Source organism: Saccopteryx bilineata, chromosome 4 (genome assembly GCF_036850765.1).
Source record: "Saccopteryx bilineata isolate mSacBil1 chromosome 4, mSacBil1_pri_phased_curated, whole genome shotgun sequence".
Lineage (NCBI taxonomy): Eukaryota > Metazoa > Chordata > Mammalia > Chiroptera > Emballonuridae > Saccopteryx > Saccopteryx bilineata.
Window position 1 is genome coordinate 295996727 of NC_089493.1, and position 22169 is coordinate 296018895.

General features: G+C 52.5%; 1 protein-coding gene across 4 annotated transcripts in view; it reads right to left on the minus strand.

The window, feature by feature from the left end:
- SCNN1B (sodium channel epithelial 1 subunit beta) overlaps positions 1 to 22169 on the minus strand; it is a 55969-nt gene that overhangs the window by 16407 nt on the left and 17393 nt on the right. For 3 of the 4 annotated variants that reach the window (XM_066275867.1, XM_066275864.1, XM_066275868.1), the window contains exon 2: positions 353 to 672. In XM_066275867.1, coding sequence (XP_066131964.1) covers positions 353 to 666 — 314 coding nt within the window. In that variant the 5' untranslated portion in view covers positions 667 to 672. Of the gene's footprint in view, positions 1 to 352; positions 673 to 16355; positions 16376 to 22169 lie in introns of those variants that run through there. The other variant, XM_066275866.1, reaches the window with a different exon arrangement.

A 22169-nucleotide genomic window follows, 5' to 3' on the forward strand; every position in this document is an offset into this window, starting at 1 on the left:
TAAACAGTGCCTGGCACATGGTAGATGCTCCTATAACACCTCTGGAACCAGTCACTGGGCACCGCTGTGCCCCAAGCCAGGGGCCACTAGACGTTCCCAAGGTTCTCTTTCAGCCCAGGATGTTTCTGAATTTTGAATCTTCCTTGCGGCAAAGGGTTTATAAAAGCCAAGAAGGGAAGAAAGAGAAAGGAGGGAAGAGAAGGCAAGTCATCGGAGTAGAAAGGAGGGTGGGGGACCAGGAGGTAAGAAAAGAAAAGAGAGAGAAAGGGAATGAAGAGGGAAGGGAGGAAAGGAAAGCTCGCAGGAAGAAAGAGAAAGAGCCCAGGGCTGAGGCCGGCAGGGGCCCACCTACTGGAAGGGGCTGGCGTTGCAGATGGTGACGGCCGGGAAGTCCATGGTCCTGAAGCCCACGGAGAGGGAGACGCTGACCTCCCAGCTCAGGTAGGTGCGGATGAAGACGCCCCACTGCCAGAAGACCAGGGAGGCGAAGAGCAGGGTCAGCAGGAACCACATGGCCTTCTTCTTGGGGCCCTCGCGGATGATGCGCTTGGGGCCGTGTGTGTTGGTGTTGTCGCAGTACCACACCAGCAGCTCCTTGTACGTGTAGCCGGGGCCCTTCTGCAGCCGGTGCAGGCACTTGACCAGGTACTTCTTCACCTGCATCATGGGCACCTGCGGAGAGACCCGGGCGGGGGTGTGCGTGTGTCAGAGGCGGCTCCGGCCTCGCGTGATGAGGGTGCCCGCAGGAGGCGGCACACCTGGCCTCCCAGGCAGCCGTCCCTCCTCCCTTTCTCCTTCCTTAGAAATGTTTAAGTTTTATTAATTTTAGAGAGAGAGGAAGGGGGGAGAAAGGGGAAGAGAGAGAGAGAGAGAGAGATTGATTTGTTGTTCCACTTATTTATGCATCATTGGTTGAGTCTTTCTTTTTGAGTGTGTGTGTGTGTGTGTGTGTGATAGAGACAGAGAGAGGGACAGCTAGCGACAGACAGACAGGAAGGGAGAGAGATGAGAAGCATCAATTCTTTGTTGTGGTTCCTTAGTTGTTTGTTGATTGCTTTCTCATATGTGCCTTGATGGGGAGGGGGCTACAGCAGAGCACGTGACCCCTTGTTCAAGCCAGCGACCTTGGGCTCACGCCAGCAACCTTTGGGCTCAAGCCAGTTACCATGGGGTCATATCTATGATCCCACACTCAAGCCAGCGACCCCGTGCTCAAGCTGGTGACCTCGGGGCTTCGAACCTGGGTCCTCTGCGTCTCAGTCTGATGCTCTATCCACTGTGCCACCGCCTGGTCAGGCACTACTGTCAGAATCTTAATACAAAAGAAATTCGCCTCCGTTACCCTGTGTCACAGTTACTTCTGCAAGCAGCCTCTCACTCCTGTGGGGTCGTAAACCCTCTGAGGACAGTGGTGTCCCCAGCCAGCCCAGCACAGTGCCCGGAACGCCACCAGACAGCCAAACGAATAACGCCCGACCTCTTCCTCTAAATAGCGATCTTAAACGCGCCCAAGCGACTGCACTCCTGACCTGCCTTTCCGACCCAGCCACGGCCCTCACCTCGCTAGTCCATTTGTTAAAGGCTCCCCGCTTCCCCGCCCTCTGCTCTCTGATGGAAAGGAAGCTCTCTGAGTGAGCGCCCGGCCAGATTAACCCAGCCCCCCTGACCCCCGCCTTTCCCCAGAGGGCCCACTCCCTGCTCTGGAATAATAAAGCAACAATTACTATAATAGTAACAACTGCAAGAGCCACGTCAAAGCACGACATGTTCACCATGACCCAGGCACTGCCCGGTGCTTCTGAGGTTGTTTCATTCTTATCATGATGATCCACAGAAACTATCATATAAACTCGGAAAGAACCTTGGGTGCGGAACCCCTGAGGCCTGGACTCGCACATTAAGCTCTGATAAATCGGAGCGGAAGATGCGGAGAAAGGGCTTCTCTCGTGTGATCACTCCTTTTCCCATCAGGGAGAACCTCTCAGCTGGGAACAAGCAGGTCTTTAACACCATTTAACCCCCCTCTCTAATCTTCCAGTTGAACAATGAGACCTCATGCGCAGAGCCTTGTCGGGCAACAGTATCCACTTTGAATTAACAACACTCTGTTTCCCCTGGGTTTATTGTTAAATGCTGATCTTCTGTTTACGGTTAAGAGGAGCTACTGGCTTTTACTCGAGTTCTTAAGTACATTTATGTAGAAACAAAAAGAAAGAAAAAATAAACTGTTCAGTACGCAATAGGAGAGCAGGCAAAAACCACGGTGGTGTCGGTGGTGTAGGTGGTGTCGAGGACAGGCGCATGGAAGTCCACTCCACACTGTCTTATTTCCTAACCACCGTTCGGCCCCTCGGGAGATGAGTCAAATCAGAATCCAGAAATGCTACAAACAATGCTCTGTCAGATTTTATCCCCAAGGCGATGGATGGTCTGTGTTTGGAATGTACACACAGCTTGTGCAGAAAGGTTTAAAGCTGCTTACAGCTGAAACCAACCCAAGTGAGCCAAGTTGTGGGAGACGGCGTCCCGAACGTGGACGCAGGGAGAGTGGACCTTGTCACGCTCCGGAGAGTCACAGGTGCAGCTGACATCTTGGTCCCCCACTCGGGGCAGATGTTTCTGGCCGCAAGTTCAAAAGTGACAGATGTGGTGTGCACCCGTGTCTGTTTCCCCAGAGAAAACGTCCCCTCACATTCGGAGACGGACGTTCCCTGAGATGGGACTCAGCCTCCGGGAGGAAGGGGAGTTGGGAACCTGGTGGGTGTCACTAATGATTTTGACCACAGACACGTGAATGTCATTCATAAGGTCAGTTCTTCTGAGCCTTCTGAAGGGGAGGCTGCACGCGGACGACCAGGAGCTGCACCGGGTTTGCAACAAGTTGGGTTTTTTTTTTGTCCTTAGCCTAGTATTTAAAAAAAAAAAAATCCCTTTTAAAAATAACAGCTTTATTGAGATATAATTCACATATCACAGAACTCATCCATCGAAAGTGCAGAAGTCACCTGACCAGGCAGTGGCGCAGTGGATAGAGCGTCGGACTGGGATGCGGAGGACCCAGGTTCGAAACGCCAAGGTCGCCGGCTTGAGCAAGGGGTGACTGGCTCAGCTGGAGCCCCCCACTCCCAATCCGGTCAAGGCACATATGAGAAAGCAATCAGTGAACAACTAAAGTGCCACAATGAAGAATTGATGCTTCTCAACTCTCTCCCTTCCTGTCTGTCTGTCCCTATCTGTACCTCTGTCTCTCTGTCTCTGTCATACACACACAAAAAAGAAAGTATAGAAGTCAGTGGATTTTAGTATATTCACAGAACTGTTCAATCACCACATAAATTTTAAAATTATTTTTATTTATTCATTTTAGAGAAGAGAGGCAGAGAGAGAGAGAAAGAAAGGGAGGAGGAGCAGGAAGCATCAACTCCCATATGTGCCTTGACCGGGCAAGCCCAGGGCTTTGAACCAGTGACCTCAGCGTTCCAGGTCGACACTTTATCCACTGCGCCGCCACAAGTCAGGCCATCACCACAGAAGTTTTAAAAGATTTTTGTCTCACCGTAAACGAAACTCTGCGCCCACCCACGCTCCCTCCCAATTCTCCCGCCGCCCTCCCCACTCCAGGGAACCGCTAATCTATTTCCTGTTTCTGTACGATCGACCTATTCAGGATGTCGCACAGAAACGCAGCCATATATGACGTGCTCCTTGGTGACTGGTTTCTTTCACTTAGCGTAATGTTTCCCAGGTCCACTCACGGTGTAGTGCATCCCGCTATATCATTCATGCCTTTGTATTGTTCAGTAATAACCCATATCATGGATAGGTCACCTTTACTTATCCATCCACCAATGAATGGACATTTGGCTGCTATGAATAATGCTACTGTCCACGTGTGTGTGTGTACCAGTCTCGGAGTGGACAGGTTTCATTTCTCTCGGGTATATCCCCAGCAGTGGATACACCCACCCACTGGATCACGTGGTAATTCTGTGTTTAACTTTTTGAAGAACTGCTGGACTGTTCTCCGTGATGGCTGTGCCATGTTCCATTCCCACTGGCCACGTGTGAGGGCTCCAATTTCCCCACTTTGTCTTCCAAAAGTGGAATGAGCCATTAAAAAAAAAATTGGTATAGCCATCTCAGTGGGTGTGACGTGGGGCCTTATTCTGGTTTTGATTTGCATTTTCCTGACAACTAACATTGTTGACCATCTTTTCTTGTGCCCTTGCCAAGACAGTCTTTCGATGGCGAATCAGTCTTTGGAGGAATAGGTATTCAGATCTTTCACTCACATGTCAATTGGCCTCTGTTTGTCCTTTTACTAGTAAGTTCTAAGAGTTATTTCTATATTCCACATATGAATGTATAGAATTGATAGAAATGTTCTATTCTGTGGGTTCTCTTTTCACTTTCTTGATGGTGTCTTTTGAAGCACAAAACCTTTTAATTTTCGTGATGTCCAGTTTGTCTCTATTTTGTTGTTGTTGCTTGGGCTTTCGGATTATACCTAAGACTCCATTGCCTAATCAAGGAGTTTTGTGATTTAACCCTTTATATTTAGATCTCTGACCCACTTTGAATTCTTTTTGTATTTGGTGTGAGGTAGGGACTCTATTTCATTCTTTTGCATGTGGATATCCGCTAGTCACAAGACCAAGATGATTCTTTCTCCATTTGATTGTCTTGGAACCCTTAGAGGTTTTAAAAAAATATATTACTTATGTGAAAGAAAACCTAAATAAACGGAGGGACATACTACATTCACGGGTCAGCAGACTCAATATCGCTAAGAGGTCAATTAACCCCAAATTAATCTCTAGAGTTACTACGATCTTAATCCGAATCCCAGCAGACATTTTGCAGAAATCAACAAGCTGATTCTAAAATGTATATGGAAGAGCAAAAGAACTAAGAGAGAAAAGAAACCACTTTGAAAAAGAACAAGGCTGAAAGACATGTACCAATCTGCATCAAGACCAAGACTCATGATGAGGTTCAATCATCAGAACGGTATGATATTGGTGTAGCAATGGACCTATCAATCGATGGAATGGAAGAGAAACAGAGTCCAGAAAGAGACTGACGAAGGGGCCAAGGCACTGCCGTGGAGAAAGTAGAATCTTTTCAAGAACAGATGCTGAAACAAATGGATGTCCCTATAAGAAAAAGTGAATTTCAACCCCTACCCTACACCATATACAAAAATTAACCTAAAATGGGTCAGAGACCTAAACACAAGAGCTAAAACTGTGGGGCATCCGGAAGAAGTATAGGGGAGACTCCATGCAACGTTGGAGTAGGTAAGGATGTTTAAGACAGGCCACGAAGTCACGAACCGGAAAAGAGAAGCCCATAAAGTGTACTGAATTCCAATGAAAACTGGAATTTTCAAAGATACTGTTAAGAAAATTAAAGAGTGAACCACTGGGAGGGAATCATTGTAATAGTATGTCTGACAAAGACTTCATGTGCAGAATATATAAAGAGTTCTTAGAATTCAATAAGAAGACCAAAGGCCCAACAACAACAACAACAAAAATGGGTGAAAGATTTGAAAAGACAGTTTATAAAAGATGATCTATGAATGACCCACATCACATGAAAAGATGCTTAACCTCCTTAGCCACTGGGGAAATGCCAATCAAAACCACAACGAGATGCCACCTCCCACCCACTAGCTCTGGCAGCAGCACCCAGTGTCAGTGAGGACGTGGAGCAATCAGAACTCTCCCCCGTGACTGGTTGGAACACAGAATGGGACAATGAGAAAACTCTTGAGTAGTTTCTTCTAAAATGAAAAGGACTCTCATCACACGACCTAGCAGTTCCACTTTTATTTAGCCAAGAGAAATGAAAATATGCTCAAACACTTCTACACGTGTTCGTAGAGCAGCCTTATTCATTAATAACCTCCAACTAAAAACAAGCCAAACTTCCACCAACGAGTGAATAAGTATAAACAAACCGGGCGCATCCCTACCGTGGAAAAGCAGTCTCTGTCTTTAGCAACAAGAAAGGACTGACTACTGACATATGCAACAGCATGGATGGATGTTAACAAACGATTGCTGAGTGAAAGAAATCAGACATAGAAGGGTACATACCCTATAATACCATTTACAGGAAGCCCAAGAGAGGAAATGTGATTCTACAGTGACAGAAGACAGATCAGTCAGTCTCTGGGCCTGGGGTGAAGAATGGACTGACTAGAAAGAGATATAGAGAAATCTTTTAGAGCCCTGGCCGGTTGCCTCAGCGGTAGAGCGTCGGCCCAGTGTGTGGAAGTCCCAGGTTCGATTCCCGGCCGGGGCACACAGGAGAAGCACCCATCTGCTTCTCCACCCCTCCCCCTCTCCTTCCTCTCTGTCTCTCTCTTCCTCTCCCACAGCCGAGGCTCCATTGGATAAATGTTGGCCCGGGCCCTGAGGACGGCTCCATGGCCTGTGCCTCAGGTGCTAGAATGACTTTGGTTACAATGGAGCAACGCCCCAGATGGGTAGAGCATTGCCCCCTGGTGGGCGTGCTGGGTGGATCCTGGTAGAGTGCATGCAAGAGTCTGTCTCTCTGCATCCCTGCTTCTAACATTGGAAAAATACAAAGAAAAAAAAATCTTTTAGAGCCCAGCCTGTGGTGGCGCAGTGGGTAAAGCAACAACCTGGAACGCTGAGGTTGCCGGTTCGAAACCTTGGGCTTGGTCAAGGCACATATGGGAGTTGATGCTTCCTGCTCCTCCCCCCCCCTCTAAAATGAATAATGAGATGTGTTTAATTGGATGCATACATTTGTATAAACTCATCAGACACCATACTTAAAACAGAGGTACTACTGTATAGTACAGGGGTCCCCAAACTTTTTTCACAAGGGGCCAGTTCACTGTGCCTCAGACCGTTGGAGGGCTGGACTATTAAAAAAAACTATGAACAAATCCCTATGCACACTGCACATATCTTATTTTAAAGTAAAAAGACAAAACTGAAATAAATACAATATTTAAAATAAAGAACAAGTAAATTTAAATCAACAAACTGACCAGTATTTCAATGGGAACTATGCTCCTCTCACTGACCACCAATGAAAGAGGTGCCTCTTCCAGAAGTGTGGCAGGAGCCGGATAAATGGCCTCAGGGGGCCGCATGCGGCCCGCAGGCCGTAGTTTGGGGACCCCTGATATAGTATATACATTTTATCTAAATATATGTTAACAAAACACTTAAACTCATTGCCATTTCAAAATTGAGATTAAAAAATTTTTTTTTAAGTCTAAGATTTTCTTTGTCTTTTTTTGTTTGTTTTTTGTTTTTTGTATTTTTCTGAAGCTGGAAATGGGGAGAGACAGTCAGACAGACTCCCGCATGCGCCCAACCGGGATCCACCCGGCACGCCCACCAGGGGCGACGCTCTGCCCACCAGGGGGTGATGCTCTGCCCCTCCGAGGCATTGCTCTGCCGTGACCAGAGCCACTTTAGCGCCTGGGGCAGAGGCCAAGGAGCCATCCCCAGCGCCCAAGCCATCTTTGCTCCAATGGAGCCTTGGCTGCGTGAGGGGAAGAGAGAGACAGAGAGGAAGGAGAGGGTGGGTAGAGAAGCAAATGGGCGCTTCTCCTATGTGCCCTGGCCAGGAATCGAACCCGGGACTTCCGCACGCCAGGCCGACGCTCTACCTCTGAGCCAACCAGCCAGGGCCTTCTTTGTCTTTTGAAACATTGGCAGGTGCTGACGGTTGTTCCCACAGGATAACATTCTGCTGCCGCCGGCCAGCAGCTGCCCGGTGACAGAACCGTGCTCTCTGTTGACCCGAGTTCTCCCTGTTTCCTGATAGGTAGCCCACTTTCCTCGTTTCTCATTCCCTGCTTTGGTGTCCACGGACGTCTGACTTTAGTGAACCTGGTCAATCGTAGGTTAGATGCTTTTTCATTAAAATCCCCTGTTCTTATTTTTTTTGTACCCAGACCTCAATTACCCAAGGTGATCGGGCAATAGGTGTTCTGGGTAGCTCGATTTTTACAGTTAATTGAAGGTACACCTTCACCCCCAAAGAGGGATTTGACTGGGGTTATTTAAAAAAAATCTTTCCTGTGTCAGCCTCTGCTAGAGCAGCCCCACAATAGGACGGATTGTCCCCCAGCGCCTCGCCAGGGACAGAGCCACAGACGGGGCTCCCTGCGCCCGGCCGGAGACGGCGCAGGGAGGACTTCAGGAGAGCGGTCGGAACCTTCAAGGGCCAGGACAGGACCGGACGCCCTGCCCTTTATACATGCAAAGCCGTGCATTGTAGGCACCCAGATTTTGGTCCCTATAAACGCCATTCCTGACCAAAAGAAACCAGGGCTTCTTAGAAAAATGGCTCAGTCCACCTCTGGTGCAGGAAGTGCACCAGATGAAACTGGGGTAGCTTATCACAGCAGAAAGCAACGGCAGGCGCCCCAAGACTTCTGGGCTCACTCCAAAGGTCTCCTTGAAGTGCTTCTTACCAGGAAAGGAGGGACAATTGGAGCATCTTTAAAAAAAAAAAAAAGATACACGGCAATGAATTGAAACATTAAACACACAATCTGTGAGGTCATAAAAATACTGAAAAAAGGGGACTAAGGAAAACAGGAATGTTATCAGGAAACAAGTGTCTTGAATAGACAGGTGTCACTCCTGTGGTCTGACTGTGTTTGGGGCACCAGCAGCTCCTTTGTTCGGTAACTGCTTCATTTACTGTAAAAAGCCTGCCTATTCCAACTCGACACCTAGCCCCAGGCCCGTCTCTGTACAGTCCTGGAGCCGACAAGGGTGTTTAGGTTTTTCAAGGTTATAAAAACAAAAAAAGAAGATGGTGTGACAAAGATGAAAGGTGGCCCGCAAAGCCGAAATGATGAATGAGGTGGCCCTTTATAGAACGAGTTGGTTGGCACCTGATTGTGCCCTGCGTATGTGCTTTAGGTAAAAAGAAACTTTTCAAATGGGTTTCCATAGCGGCCTCTGTAAGTTTTGATTTTGCTGTTTCCCTCACAAATACCCACTAATTCAGTGTGTCCCAAACAGCAGTCACTTGCACACCACCTCCACAATTTTTGCCTAGAATATCAACTTGACTTATTTTTTAGCTTAAAATTTTTCAGCCTGGTCCTAAGTAATACTACATACACTAAGGAAAATTATGCCTGTGAAATACATTTGATATCCTAAGCCATACTTTCTCTAATACGCATGAAAATAATTTCACATTTTAAATTTTTTTTTTTTTTTTTTTAGCAAGACAAAGAAAGACAGACAGATAGGACAGGCAGGAAGGATGAGAGATGGGAAGCATCAATTCTTTGTTGTGGCTCCTTAGTTGTTCATTGATTGCTTTCTCATATGTGCCTTGACAGGAGGCTACCAGCAGAGCGAGTGACCCCTTCTTCAAGCCAGTGACCATGGGGTCATGTCTATGATCCCAGGCTCAAGCCAGTGACCCCACACTCCAGCTGCTGAGCCCACGCTCAAGCCAGCAACCTCAGGGTGTCAAACCTGGGTCCTCAGCATCCTAGACCTATGCTCTATCCACTGCACCACTGGCTGGTCAGGCTGATTTCACTGTTTTAGAAAGGGTTTCTCTGTGGACCACTTAAAGTGGTCGCACCTGCCACCCTTTTAGACATTCTGTTAATTACTTTCTACCTGGCTGCAGCGTGCGCTGGTCCAAAGCCTGCGATCTCCCCCAAGCCTTTCCTCCCACGTCTTCCTGCTACCCCCCCCCTTTCCAGTCCGTGGGGGTGGGCACAAGTATGCCCATTTCCCAGAGCAGTGACTGCAGTGGGCAGGACTGACCCGCTGTGGCTGTGGGTCAGAGGTAGGAGGTCTGGGAATAGAAACCAGGCCACCCATCTTCCGGCCACCTCTGCACCGAGATGAGACACCTGACCTCTCTCTCGCACCTGCTCTGGCGGCGGGTGTCAGGGAAGTCGGCAAGGGACCGGCCTCCTCCCCGGTGTGCCCCTCGCTCCCCCGGGGCTGAGCTCACCAGCAGCCGCAGGGCCTCCCAGGAAGTCAAGCGCCGTGTGACTCAGGGAGGCCGTAAGGAGACTCCCCGCCCCCAGCCCTCCACCCCGAGCCCTCCAGAGAGGGTGTGCACGGTCTTATCGGAGATGATCGGAGAAGGAGGATTCTGCCGAGGCCTGAAGTTCAGTGGACGACAAGAAAGGGCCGGTCAGTATGTAGAGCCTGCGTGCATTTGGGTGAAGAACCAAAAGTGTAGAGATAATGACCTCTCAGGGGGCGACACCAGGAAGTGGTCACAGGCGTGGCCATTGAGAAAGAGAACTAGGTAACTGGGAGTGGGGGACAGGCAGGGAAGGAGACTTAAAACGGATTACTCCTGTAGAGCGCTGGCCCGGCATGTGGAAGTCCTGGGTTTGATTCCCGGTCAGGGCACACAGGAGAAGCACCCATCTGCTTCTCCACCCCTCCCCTCTTCTTCCTCTCTGTCTCTCTCTTCCCCTCCCGCAGCCAAGGCTACACTAGAGCAAAGTTGGCCTGGGTGCTGAGGATGGCTCTGTGGCCTCTGCCTCAGGCGCTAGAATGGCTCCAGTTGCAACGGAGCAACACCCCAGATGGGCAGAGCATCACCCCCTGGTGGACATGCCAGGTGGATCCCGGTGGGGCGCATGCGGGAGTCTGTCTCCTCAGTTCTCACTTCAGAAAAATACACACACACAAAAAAAATCCTGATTACTCCTCTTGTACCTTTTGTATTTCGAACCGTATCGACGTTTTTTAAAATCCCACTTATTGGCATAACATCAGTGAACACATATCAATGTTTACTCTGTTCACTTGGTAACTAGTAAGCCCCAGTGTGTGCTCAGCTCGCTCTAAGAGCCGAGCACGCACAGTCAGCGGACAGTTAAGAAACGCACCCCTGGCTCTCTGTCGCCGACATGCCCACAGGAGCCAAAAAGTAAATACATTTTTTTTAAAGCAATTTTTAATTGATGCTGATTGGAGTTATGTTTTAAAATTCTGTGTGGCAGCCATTAGATTCACAAATATTAACCCTTTGTTAGTATGAATGTTCACGGACGTCCTCATGCCTCCTGGCCATCCAGAGGACGGTGGTACATGTGGAAGGCAACATTAAAAAAAAAAAAAGGCAAATGTATGTTCCTCTTGTTTCCATAAATTGGTTATCAAACAAACATGATTTTAAGTTAATAAAAGTGTAACTGGAACTAATTTAGTTTTTTGGGGAAAAAACTCATGACCCAAAGGGTTAAAATATTTTGAAATACCAGGTATTGGCCAAGCGTTGAGGGAAAACACGGCTTCCCACGCGGATGGGGTGTGAGCCGCCGCAGTCCTGTGGGGAGCGATTGGCCGTCTCTACCGCATCTGGGACGGGACAGCCAGGACCCAGCACCTCCACGCCTCGTGGGCGTGCGCACGTGAGCTGGGTGCCCGCAGGTGAGCTGGGTGCCCGCAGGTGAGCTGGGTGCCCGCATGTGAGCTGGGTGCCCGCACGTGAGCTGGGTGCCCGCAGGTGAGCTGGGTGCCCGCACATGAGCTGGGTGCCGTGAGCTGGGTGCCCGCACGTGAGCTGGGTGCCCGCACGTGAGCTGGGTGCCCGCAGGTGAGCTGGGTGCCTGCACGCGCCCAGTGAGCAGGGGCTGAGGGTGACCGCGGCACGGTAAGACCTTCCACCTGCAGACATCCTCGCCTCCCGGAACGAGAAGGCTGCTGTGGGGTGTTTGGGGTGCAAACACCATCGCCACACCTGCGGGAGGGAAGCGAGGCGGAGCAGCTGTGTTTTAGGCTGGCTGAGGGGTGGGGGGAGCGGTTCTGATAGGAGCCGCAGGTGAGCGGCGGTGTTAACACCCTGGGCCTGGGCGTGACCGGGCTGGCCAGGCCGGTGGGGGGCGGTCGGAGTGCTCCCCCACCCCCCAGCGCCATCTGCCCCAGCCCCCTGGTTCCTTGACCGCGGCCCGTGACAGGAGCCTGCCCGTTCTCTGTGGGCTGCAAAGGGAGCGGTCGGTTGGTCTGCGGGCACTGGTCCAGAAGTGTTTCCACGCTCGTTCCAGCTCTGAAATGCTAAGAATGTACGGCCAAGTTCCTGACGTCCCTGCTGAGTCCTCTGTGGCGGGGTCACCGATGGGCCACTCTCCTCTGTCTCTGTGCTGTCTAGGCGGTGACCACACGCCTGCACCCCGTGGAGGGGTCCTGTGGGACCACTGCCCCCCGTTTTAGGGTGGTGTCTGGGCACGATGTGGGGCCCGTTGATAGGGCGTCCCACCGGCTCCCTCAGTGGTGAGGTGAGGATGGGGTCACCCTCTCACCGTAGGGGCAGGGAGACCCCCGAAGAGCCATGAGGGAGTCCTGTCCACAGCACAGAGGGGTGCGTCCCACGGCCCTGGACAAGCCCCCAAACGCCTCACGTGAAGGACCCAGAAATGACTTCCACTCTCATCGCGGGCCGACAGGGTGGGGCTTGGGAGTCAGGTCCTCGTCAGGGTCTGGCTCTGCTGTCCCCTCGGGGGGGGGGCTCAACCCACCACAATAATAGGTTAGCCTTTTGGAGTTCATCTGTCCAATGGGGACAACAGTAACCGTGCCTCCTGGCACGGTTGCCAGGCTCGAAGGAGATCGGGCAGGGGAGCCCTCTGCACAGCGCCGGCACAGAGGGAGTCTGGGCCCACGGTCGCTGCTGCCGCTGCTGCTACGGTCAGTATGATTTTATGCAAGGAGCAGAATCACTCCACATGGCCCTGCGTCCTCACTCTGAATTGTGAGGGGACCGTCATTCACAGGAAACGGCCAGCAGGAGACGCGGTGCCCAGGCTCTGCTCTCTGTGGGACTGACTCCTTCTCTGGCGAGGAAATCCCACGGTCCCCAAGGTCTCCAGTGGTCCCCAGAGTCCCCAGTGGCTGGCAGCTGGCTTTTCCAGACAACTCCTGCAAACAGCTGTACCTGAACCCAGCCTGCCTGGTACCAGCAGCCAAGTTGGCCAGCTACAGACTAGACTTGTCCCCGTGTGGAGGGAGACCCAGGGAGCTGAGGGTCGCTGCCCTGCCTGGACGGGAGCCCTTACCACCGCAGCAGGGGTCCGGGCCCCTAAAGAGCCTGGGAGACTGGAGCACTCCGTGCGGCTGCCGGCTGTAGCCTGCGGCGTCCCTATGAAGCCCTTTCCCTAACCCACACCTTGTGCTGGTGCAGATTCGTCCCTGCCCCGCACGGCTGGTGCCAGCCACAGGACACAGGTGGCAAAGCAGCGCCCAGACCTGGAATACAGACCCCTGCCTCCTGGGGGTGGAGTGGAGAGGGCTCCCTCTCGAAGGAAGGCCGGCTGCATCAAGCTGGGGGCAGAGGACCCCACGCCATGCACTCTCCTCCCTGTACCTTCTTTAAAACCCCAGGACAGGCCCTGGCCGGTTGGCTCAGTGGTAGAGCGTCGGCCCAGCATGTGGAAGTCCCAGGTTCGATTCCCGGCCAGGGCACACAGGAGAAGCGCCCATCTGCTTCTCCACCCCTCCCCCTCTCCTTCCTCTCTGTCTCTCTCTTTCCCTCCTGCAGCCAAGGCTCCATTGGAGCAAAGATGGCCCGGGCACTGGGGATGGCTCCTTGGCCTCTGCCCCAGGTGCTAGAGTGGCTCTGGTTGCAGCAGAGCGATGCCCCAAGATGAGCAGAGCATTGCCCCCCTGGTGGGCATGCCGGGTGGATCCCGGTTGGGCGCATGCGGGAGTCTGTCTGACTGCCTCCCCGTTTCCAACTTCAGAAAAATACAAAAAAAAAAAAAAAGAAAGAAAGAAAAAAAAATGAGCCTCCTATCCCTTGGCTGAAATGTGGGGGTGACGTTCCCCCCAGGGTCCAGGAAGAAACTCAGGAAAGACAGTGTGTGCAGGACGGGCCTCCCCTGCACAGTGAGAGGCTTGGGGCGTGGACGCCGGAGCCAAGCTCGGAACCCGCGTGTGCTGTGCAGCCAGGGGCAAGCTGCACGGTGTCTCTGTGCCTCCGTTTTCTCATCCGAGGACTGGGGACAATAGGACGCCTACCTGTGCTGGCGTTTTCTAAAGTTCGTGCTAGGAGTGGTGCCCGATTCACAGCACTGTACGTGTACTGGCTCTTACTAGCTTCTGCTGTTCAAGGGCTCATGCAAGACACCAGAGCAGCGACACAGTCTTCCAAGTGCAGGTGGGACACGGCGGCGTGGACAGCGTGGCCGCGGGTGGGACACGGCGGCGTGGACAGCGTGGCCGCGGGTGGGACACGGCGGCGTGGACAGCGTGGCCGCGGGTGGATCACGGCGGCGTGGACAGCGTGGCCGCGGGTGGGTCACGGCGGCGTGGACAGCGTGGCCGCGGGTGGGTCACGGCGGCGTGGACAGCGTGGCCGCGGGTGGGTCACGGCGGCGTGGACAGCGTGGCCGCGGGTGGGACACGGCGGAGTGGACAGCGTGGCCGCGGGTGGGTCACGGCGGCGTGGACAGCGTGGCTGCGGGTGGATCACGGCGGCGTGGACAGCGTGGCCGCGGGTGGGACACGGCGGCGTGGACAGCGTGGCCAACCAGAGAAGTGCCACTCAGCCCGTAGGTGGTGACAGGCAAAGGACGTGGGAACTCATTTATTTTTGACAGTGAACGTCATAAAGATCTGATCACAGAAGAAACTGGCCACAAGGGTGAGGACCTCTGCACTTTTTCTGAACTTGGGTACATCCTGAGGGTGACAGACCTGGGACCTCCCCCCTTCCTGGTGACGATCCAACACTCACTTCCCGAGAGTCCCTTTTACTAGCTCCCGCTGAGGGCTGATGGTCAAGAGCTTAGAACGATTTTATTTATTTATTTTTAAAGACTGCCACACAACGAAAGAGGATCGTCCACAACGGTGGGAGGGCCCTGGGACCCCTTCCTACGCCAACATGGTCGTCTAGAGTCTAAAAGACAATCTCAGATACACACGGACCTATTTAGAAATCTCCCTTCAAAAAATAAGCGTGCATGCCTGACCTGTGGCGGCACAGTGGATAAAGCGTCAACCTGGAACTCTGAGAGGTCGCCGGTTCAAAACCCCGGACTTGCCTGGTCAAGGCACCTATGGGAGTTGATGCTTCCTGCTCCTCCCCCTTCTCTCTCTCTACCTCCTTCTCTCTCTAAAATGAATAAATAAAAGTCTTTAAAAAATTAAAGGAATAAAAGAAACGTTCAAGGGCTGGTGCGCGGGGCCCACAGTTCAGAGACACCCCACCACGTTGCGGGACAGGACTTCCTGCTCCCAAGTGCCTGGACCGGCCCAGCTCCCCGGCGGCCGGAGCTCAGATCTCGCACGCCTGCTGACTGCCCGTCCGCAGCAGCTGCTGGACCCGTGGTCCTGCGCACACTGCCGGGGGGCTGCGCTGAAGACAGAGGCAGCCGGTGGTGACCAGCTGGCTTTGATAGTGGCCAGCTGGCTAAGCACTAACTCTTTTTTTTTATTTAATTTTTTCCATTGACTTGAGAGCAAGAGAGAGAGTAAGGCCGAGACGGAGGGGAGGAGGTGACGGGGAAGAGAGAGAGAGAGAGAGAAACATCAACTCCTTGTCCCGCTGAGTTGTTCCATCCAGTTGTGCACTCACTCATCGGTGGTTGCTCATAGGTGCCCTGACCGGGGGTCGAACCTGCGACCTTGGAGGGCTGGGACGAGGCTTTATCCACGGAGCTCCCTGGCCAGGGGCCTCTTGACACTCAAGGACAGACCCGGAGTGCTGCCCTCTCTCTCGTTCTGGGCTGCAACCGGGCACCAGTCTCAATATCTTTCTTTAAAAAACTGACTCAGCCTGACCAGGTGGTGGCGCAGTGGATAGAGCGTTGGACTGGGATGCGGAAGGACCCAGGTTCGAGACCCCGAGGTCGCCAGCTTGAGCGCGGGCTCATCTGGCTTGAGCAAAGAGCTCACCAGCTTGGACCCAAGGCCCCTGGCTCCAGCAGGGAGTTACTTGGTCTGCTGAAGGCCCGCGGTCAAGGCACATGTGAGAAAGCAATCAATGAACAACTAAGAAGTCGCAACGCGCAACGAGAAACTGATGATTGATGCTTCTCATCTCTCTCTGTTCCTGTCTGTCTGTCCCTGTCTATCTCTGCCTCTGTAAAAAAAAAAAAAAGTTCTTTAAAAAAAAAACAAAAAAACCTGACTCACTGTTGTTTTTTACTTAAACACCTCCTTGAGTTTCGTCCAAAGCCGCGACATCCACAAAATCACAGGTTTGAGGTCGCTAATTAGAGATGTTTCCTAATGCAACACAAACAGTTACCAGGGGAGATGAGAGATGTGTCAGAGGGCCATCCAAACACCATCTCCACGCGCCCCGCACGGAAGAGGCAGACTCAGCCCAGGTCCGCCCTTGTCTCTGCAACTCACCGGATGAGATACAACACCTGGCCACTTGCGACTCAAGGACAGCCTGCTCTGTGGACCCCTCGGGCCCCTCGCTGGCCGCCCGGGCAAAGGCCAGAGCTCTCACAAAACCTGTTCTGTTGGCTCCTCTACCGCCGGTCAAGGGTGACATGAGCCTCCACCCAGGAGTTCCCGTGGGACACCTGTCCTGCCGACCCAGCCCAGTGACCCTGGCTCCAGGACACCAGATGTGGCCACAGCTGCCAGAAACACACTTTCTGTTTCAGGAGGGCTTCGGAGAGCAGTAACGAGCAGCTCTCTGGCCCGGGGCCAACAGGCCGAGCCTTGGAGAGGCGGTCTTGTCACGTGGCCAGAGTGCTCCTGGTATGTCACTTCCTTGTCCGCCTGGCCGGGTGGAAAGGCGACCACACCTGATGATGATGAAACACTCCCTGCCTTTCTCCTCTGCTTATAGTCTCAGGTGCTACGTTAATGTTCACCAGAGCCGAGGATGCAACCGGGTCCGATGCTGGCCCAAGAGGAGGCGCTGGGAGCACCGAAGGGGGGTGGTTCATTTTATTTGTTTTTTAAAAAGCTATATAGCCTGACCAGGCGGTGGTGCAGTGGATAGAGCGTCGGACTGGGATGCAGAGGACCCAGGTTCGAGACCCCGAGGTCGCCAGCTTGAGCACGGGCTCATCTGGTTTGAGCAAAAGCTCACCAGCTTGAACCCAAGGTCGCTGGCTCGAGCAAGGGGTTACTCAGTCTGCTGAAGGCTGGTAGTCAAGGCACATATGAGAAAGCAATCAATGAACAACTAAGGTGTTGCGATGCTCAATGAAAAACTAATGATTGATGCTTCTCATCTCTCTCCGTACCTGTCTATCCCTCTCTCTGACTCACTCTCTGTCTCTGTAAAAAAGAAAAAAAAAAAAAAAAAAAAAACTGTTAAAAAGCTATATAGAATGATAGGTATTGATGTGCATGAGGTAAAAAAAAAAAAAAAAAATTGCATGGGATTGACCAGAAAGTCTATACTGATTATCTTTGTGTGGAGGAAGGCCCTGTGGTTGATTTTTAAGAATATACTTTTAGTTTATCTGTGGTTTGTAACTTTTCCACAAGGAACAGAGGAAGAGATATTGCTTGTATGATTAAAAAAATAATAAAGGAGAAAGTTATTATTTTTTTTAAAGTCAATGTGGAAAAGGTTTATGAAAACAATGTTACTTTGATAAAAGTGAGAACTATAGCTCTATGGGAAAATGGACTGTCAGGAAAAATGGTTGTTAGGCAGTAAGAATTATAGAAGAACCTTTTTTTTAAAAAAAAACAACAGGTAGGCTTAGGCCCCGGCAGGTTGGCTCAGTGGTAGAGCATCAGCCTGGTGTGTGGATGTCCTGGGTTTGATTCCCGGTCAGGGCACACAGGAGAAGCAACCATCTGCTTCTCTACTCCTCCCCCTCACTTTTCTCTCTCTCTCTCCTCTCTTTAAAATGAATAAATGAAATTTTTTAAAAAATTTAAGTTTAGGCCTGACCAGGCAGTGGCGCAGTGGATAGAGCTTCGGACTGGGATGCAGAGGACCCAGGTTCAAGACCCCGAGGTCGCCAGCTTGAGCACGGGCTCATCTGGTTTGAGCAAAAGCCCACCAGCTTGAACCCAAGGTCTCTGTCTCCAGCGAGGGGTTACTCGGTCTGCTGAAGGCCCACGGTCAAGGCACATATGAGAAAGCAATCAATGAACAACTAAGGTGTTGCAACGCGCAATATAAAACTAATGATTGATGCATCTCATCTCTCTCCGTTCTTGTCTGTCCCTGTCTATCCCTCTCTCTGACTCACTCTCTGTCTCTAAAAAAATAAATTAAAAACAAAACAAAACAAAAAAACCAACCAACAAAAAATTTTAAGTTTAAAAAAAATAAAATATATATTAAAAACATGTAGGCTTCTATAGCATTGTACAGTATAACTAAAACCTATATAATTTTATTAACCACTGTCGTCCCAAAACATTCAATAAAAATAAATAAATACAGGTCGGCGTCTCTGAGTTCAGATACTGCCTCAGGGAAAGAGCAGGGGAGGAGGCTGGGTGGGCTGGGACCAGGCACCCACTGTGGGGCAGAGGGGGGTTTATCACAGAAGTGCAGGCCAGGGGTGTCTACACTTCCGCCTCGCTTCTAGGAGTTGCAGCTGTTTCCTAAACACGTCTGCTCCTTTTATAATATAAGGGGGGAAAAGCCCCCGAGAGAGGGGCGTGAAATCAACCTGGAGACCCCACTGAGGGTCTTCCAGCGGCTCAGCCATTCTTCCCGCAGTGGCGTCTTGGGGAGGACCCCTCTTTTCCTCCTGTGGACGGACAGGGCGGGCGGGCCCAGGAGGGATCTCGGAGGAGGGGCCAGCTTCGGAAGGCGTGTTTCCCGCACGGCTCCTGTCTTCCTCCATACCCGTGTTGACATTAGAAGCCTTGGAGCTGCGTTTGCTTCCTTATTGCTGGGGACTCAGCAGCACCCGGCTCGATCCTGTGTCCCGGGTCACAGTGACAAGGGGGAAAAAACACACCTCGCCCACTGGGCCCGATGCCAGGAGCCGTGTCATCACGTCCTTGTGTGCACAGACAACGTGGGGGTGCCCGTGGCGAGCACCCAGCCCACGGTCCTTCCCCACCCAGCCTGGGCAAGTGGCCACCTGCCCAGAGTGCGTGGTGTGCGTTGTCGGCCGGCCAGCCGACCCGGGGAAGAATGCAGCTGGTTTCATTTGCTCTCTTCCCTCCCTGCTAAGGTGGAGGCACCTTGGAGCAGAGGTATCTGCCAGCCTTAGCAGGTGCCGGCCGAGTGGGGAGCAGGGGAGGGGGCGGGAGGCGGCTGCTCCACGGGGCACAGAATGCCGCGTCCCCGACGAGACTCAGAAAGACAAGGTCAACCAGGTTAAACTCAGAGGCGCGTGTCCTGTGTCGGTTGTGTCCTTGGTCTGGCTCTAGAGCCGCTCCGTGTCCCAGCAGGAAGCACAGATGATCTTGCGATGATTCCAGACATCAACTCTGGGAGTCAGACCCAGTGGGCGGAGTCTTGGACCCACCACAGCACCGTCTCTGGGCTCCAGGTGTCTCTACCTGTAAATGGGCCGGCCAGCGCGCCTCCCTCCGTGGGCCTGTATTTCCAGGGAGGCTCGACACGAGGTCACGCGTGTACAGCTCTCAGCCGGGCGGCGAGTCACGGTGGCCCGTCGTTATCATTGTCGGGGACTGAGGGATGGACGGAGCGTGGAGCTGGCGGCTGAGGTGACACCCTGACCTGCAAGCCTGCTCTAGGGAGGGTGGTGGCTGGCAGGGGCGTCTCCCGGCTCCATCAGTGAATGCCCAGGTTTGGCACTGCACTTCCGGGAGGCCTAGCTGTCACCTGCCACATTTCTGCCAGCAGCTTTCAATGGGGGCGGCGTCCCGTGTCCCCAGAATAAAGGCCAAACCCTTAGTGGCCCCAACCTGGGTCTCCTCTTATTCCTCTCATTCCCCCTTTAAAAGAGAGCAGTGCTTAAGGGCTTGGGTTCTGTATCCCGGCGGTCACTTAGTAGCTGTGTGGCCTTGTGCAGTTGAATCACCCTCTCTGTGCCCTGGTGTTTCCCCATCTGTAAAACGAGGGGAGGGAGTAGCTATTTCATTTCCCAGTCCCCAGTGAATGGAAGTCATCTTTCCTTCTTCCTGCCATCCCCCCCCCCCCTCAGCCCCACAGCATTTTCTGGGGACCAACTCCTTCGGTTTTATTTGCTCCCATCTGCCTCGGATCATGGCTATTTATCTCCCTCTCTAATCTGTCCTACTACTAATAGGTGGGGAGGGGTCTGGACAGGTTTCCCGGTGCTTTAACAGCCCAGAACCTGCACATAGTAGGTGTTCAACAATCCTGCACACAGTAGGTGTTCAACAAGTATGTCTGGCCTTCAGGGCTGGGTGGGGGCAGGGTGGACATTCACCTGGTGTCCCTTGGTGTGGTTTCGAGGGTTGATTATGGCTGGAAGCCTTCCAGGGGGAAGGCGTCTTCTACTTAGCATTCCAGACATGACCGCTGTCTGTGTGTGTTGGGGTGAGAGTGGCCTCCCTTTTATCCATCTGCCACTGGGAGCTGAATTGTGTCCTCCACAAATTTGTGTGCTGAACCCCCAACCCCCCAGGACCTCAGAATGCAGCTGTAGTTGAAGACAGAGTCTCTAAAAAACCAATTAAGACCCTAGCCGGATTATTGGTGAGACGAGCATCCGTCCGAAGCACAGAGGTTGCCGGTTCGATCCTCGGTCAGGGCACATACAGGAATGGATCGGTGTTCCTCTCTCTCTTTCTCCCTCTCTCTCTTTCTCTCTCTCTCTTCCTTTCTAGCTAAAATCAATCAATATATGAAATATATATATATAAAGAAATAGAAATAATTCAGTTTACTGGGTCAGTAGTGTGGGCTCTAATCTGATCTGACCGGCCTCCTTCTAAGAAGACATTCGGACACCCAGGAGACACAGGGACCGCGCCGTCTCAGAGGAGAGACCTTGTGAGGACACACGAGAAGGTGGCCCCCTGCAAGCTGAAGCAGCATCTCCGGGGGCACCTCGACCTTGTGCTTGCCGCCGCCAGAGCCGCGAGAAAACACGGTTTTGCTGTTGAAGCCGCCCAGTCGGCGGTACTTGGCTACGGCAACCCAGGTAGACCTCACACACAGGCCGCCAAGAGAAGAGGAGCCGTCTAGCACGAAGGGGAGACAGGGGCGGGGAGAGAGGGGGCTGGAAGACCCCCTCCTAAGTCGGGGACTGGGAAGAGAGGGTCAGTTCGTCCACTCCTCGCCCCAAGCAGGACCGATTTCTGCCTGGGGGTGAATCTAGTCTTTTTCCCTCCAACTAACAAGTTCCGTACCCTCCTGTGGAAATACAGTCCCCTATTTCACCACCAGCCTTGGAAGCCCCCCCACTAGCAGATTAAAGGCAGTAATACACGGTGCCTTGACCCCAATATTATTATTATTATTATTATTGGCCTAGGCAAAGAGTGCGAGTCCCAAGTTTTTGTCTAGAGCACCTCACGTTTTCCTGCAACTAGTCCAGCAATAGCTTCCCGCTGCACTTAAAGTAACACCCAAGGCCCCGGCCAGTTGGCTCAGCAGTAGAGTGTTGGCCCAACGTGTGGAAGTCCCGGGTTCGATTCCCGGCCAGGGCACACAGGAGAAGCACCCATCTGCTTCTCCACCCCTCCCCCCTCTCCTTCCTCTCTGTCTCTCTCTTCCCCTCCCGCAGCCGAGGTTCCATTGGAGCAAAGTTGGCTCGGGCGCTGGGGATGGCTCCAGTTGCAATGAAGCAACATCCCAGATGGGCAGAGCATCGCCCCCTGGTGGGCATGCCGGGTGGATCCCGGTCGGGCTCATGCGGGAGTCTGTCTGACTGCCTCCCTGCTTCTCACTTCAGAAAAATACAAAAAAAACAACAACAAAAAACTAACACTGAGCTCCTGACCATTGTCTCAGGAGCCGAGGGTCAACGGGGCCTGGCTGCTGTCCCTGGTACACAGGTCCTATCCGGTCTGCCTTCCCCACTCTGCTCCTCCACTACGCGGGGACCACGTCAGCGCAGGTGCTTTGTGCCTGCTGTTCCCGCTGTGTGGAGCAGTGACCCGGGGCCAGCGGTTCCCCAGAGGCCACCACAGCTCCCCGGCTGTGCTTTGGGACCCTCAGTGAACTCTTACACACATGCACACACACGCACACACACATGCACACGCACATGCACACACACACGCACGCACACACACATGCACACGCACATGCACACCCACGCACATGCACGCACACGCACACGCGCA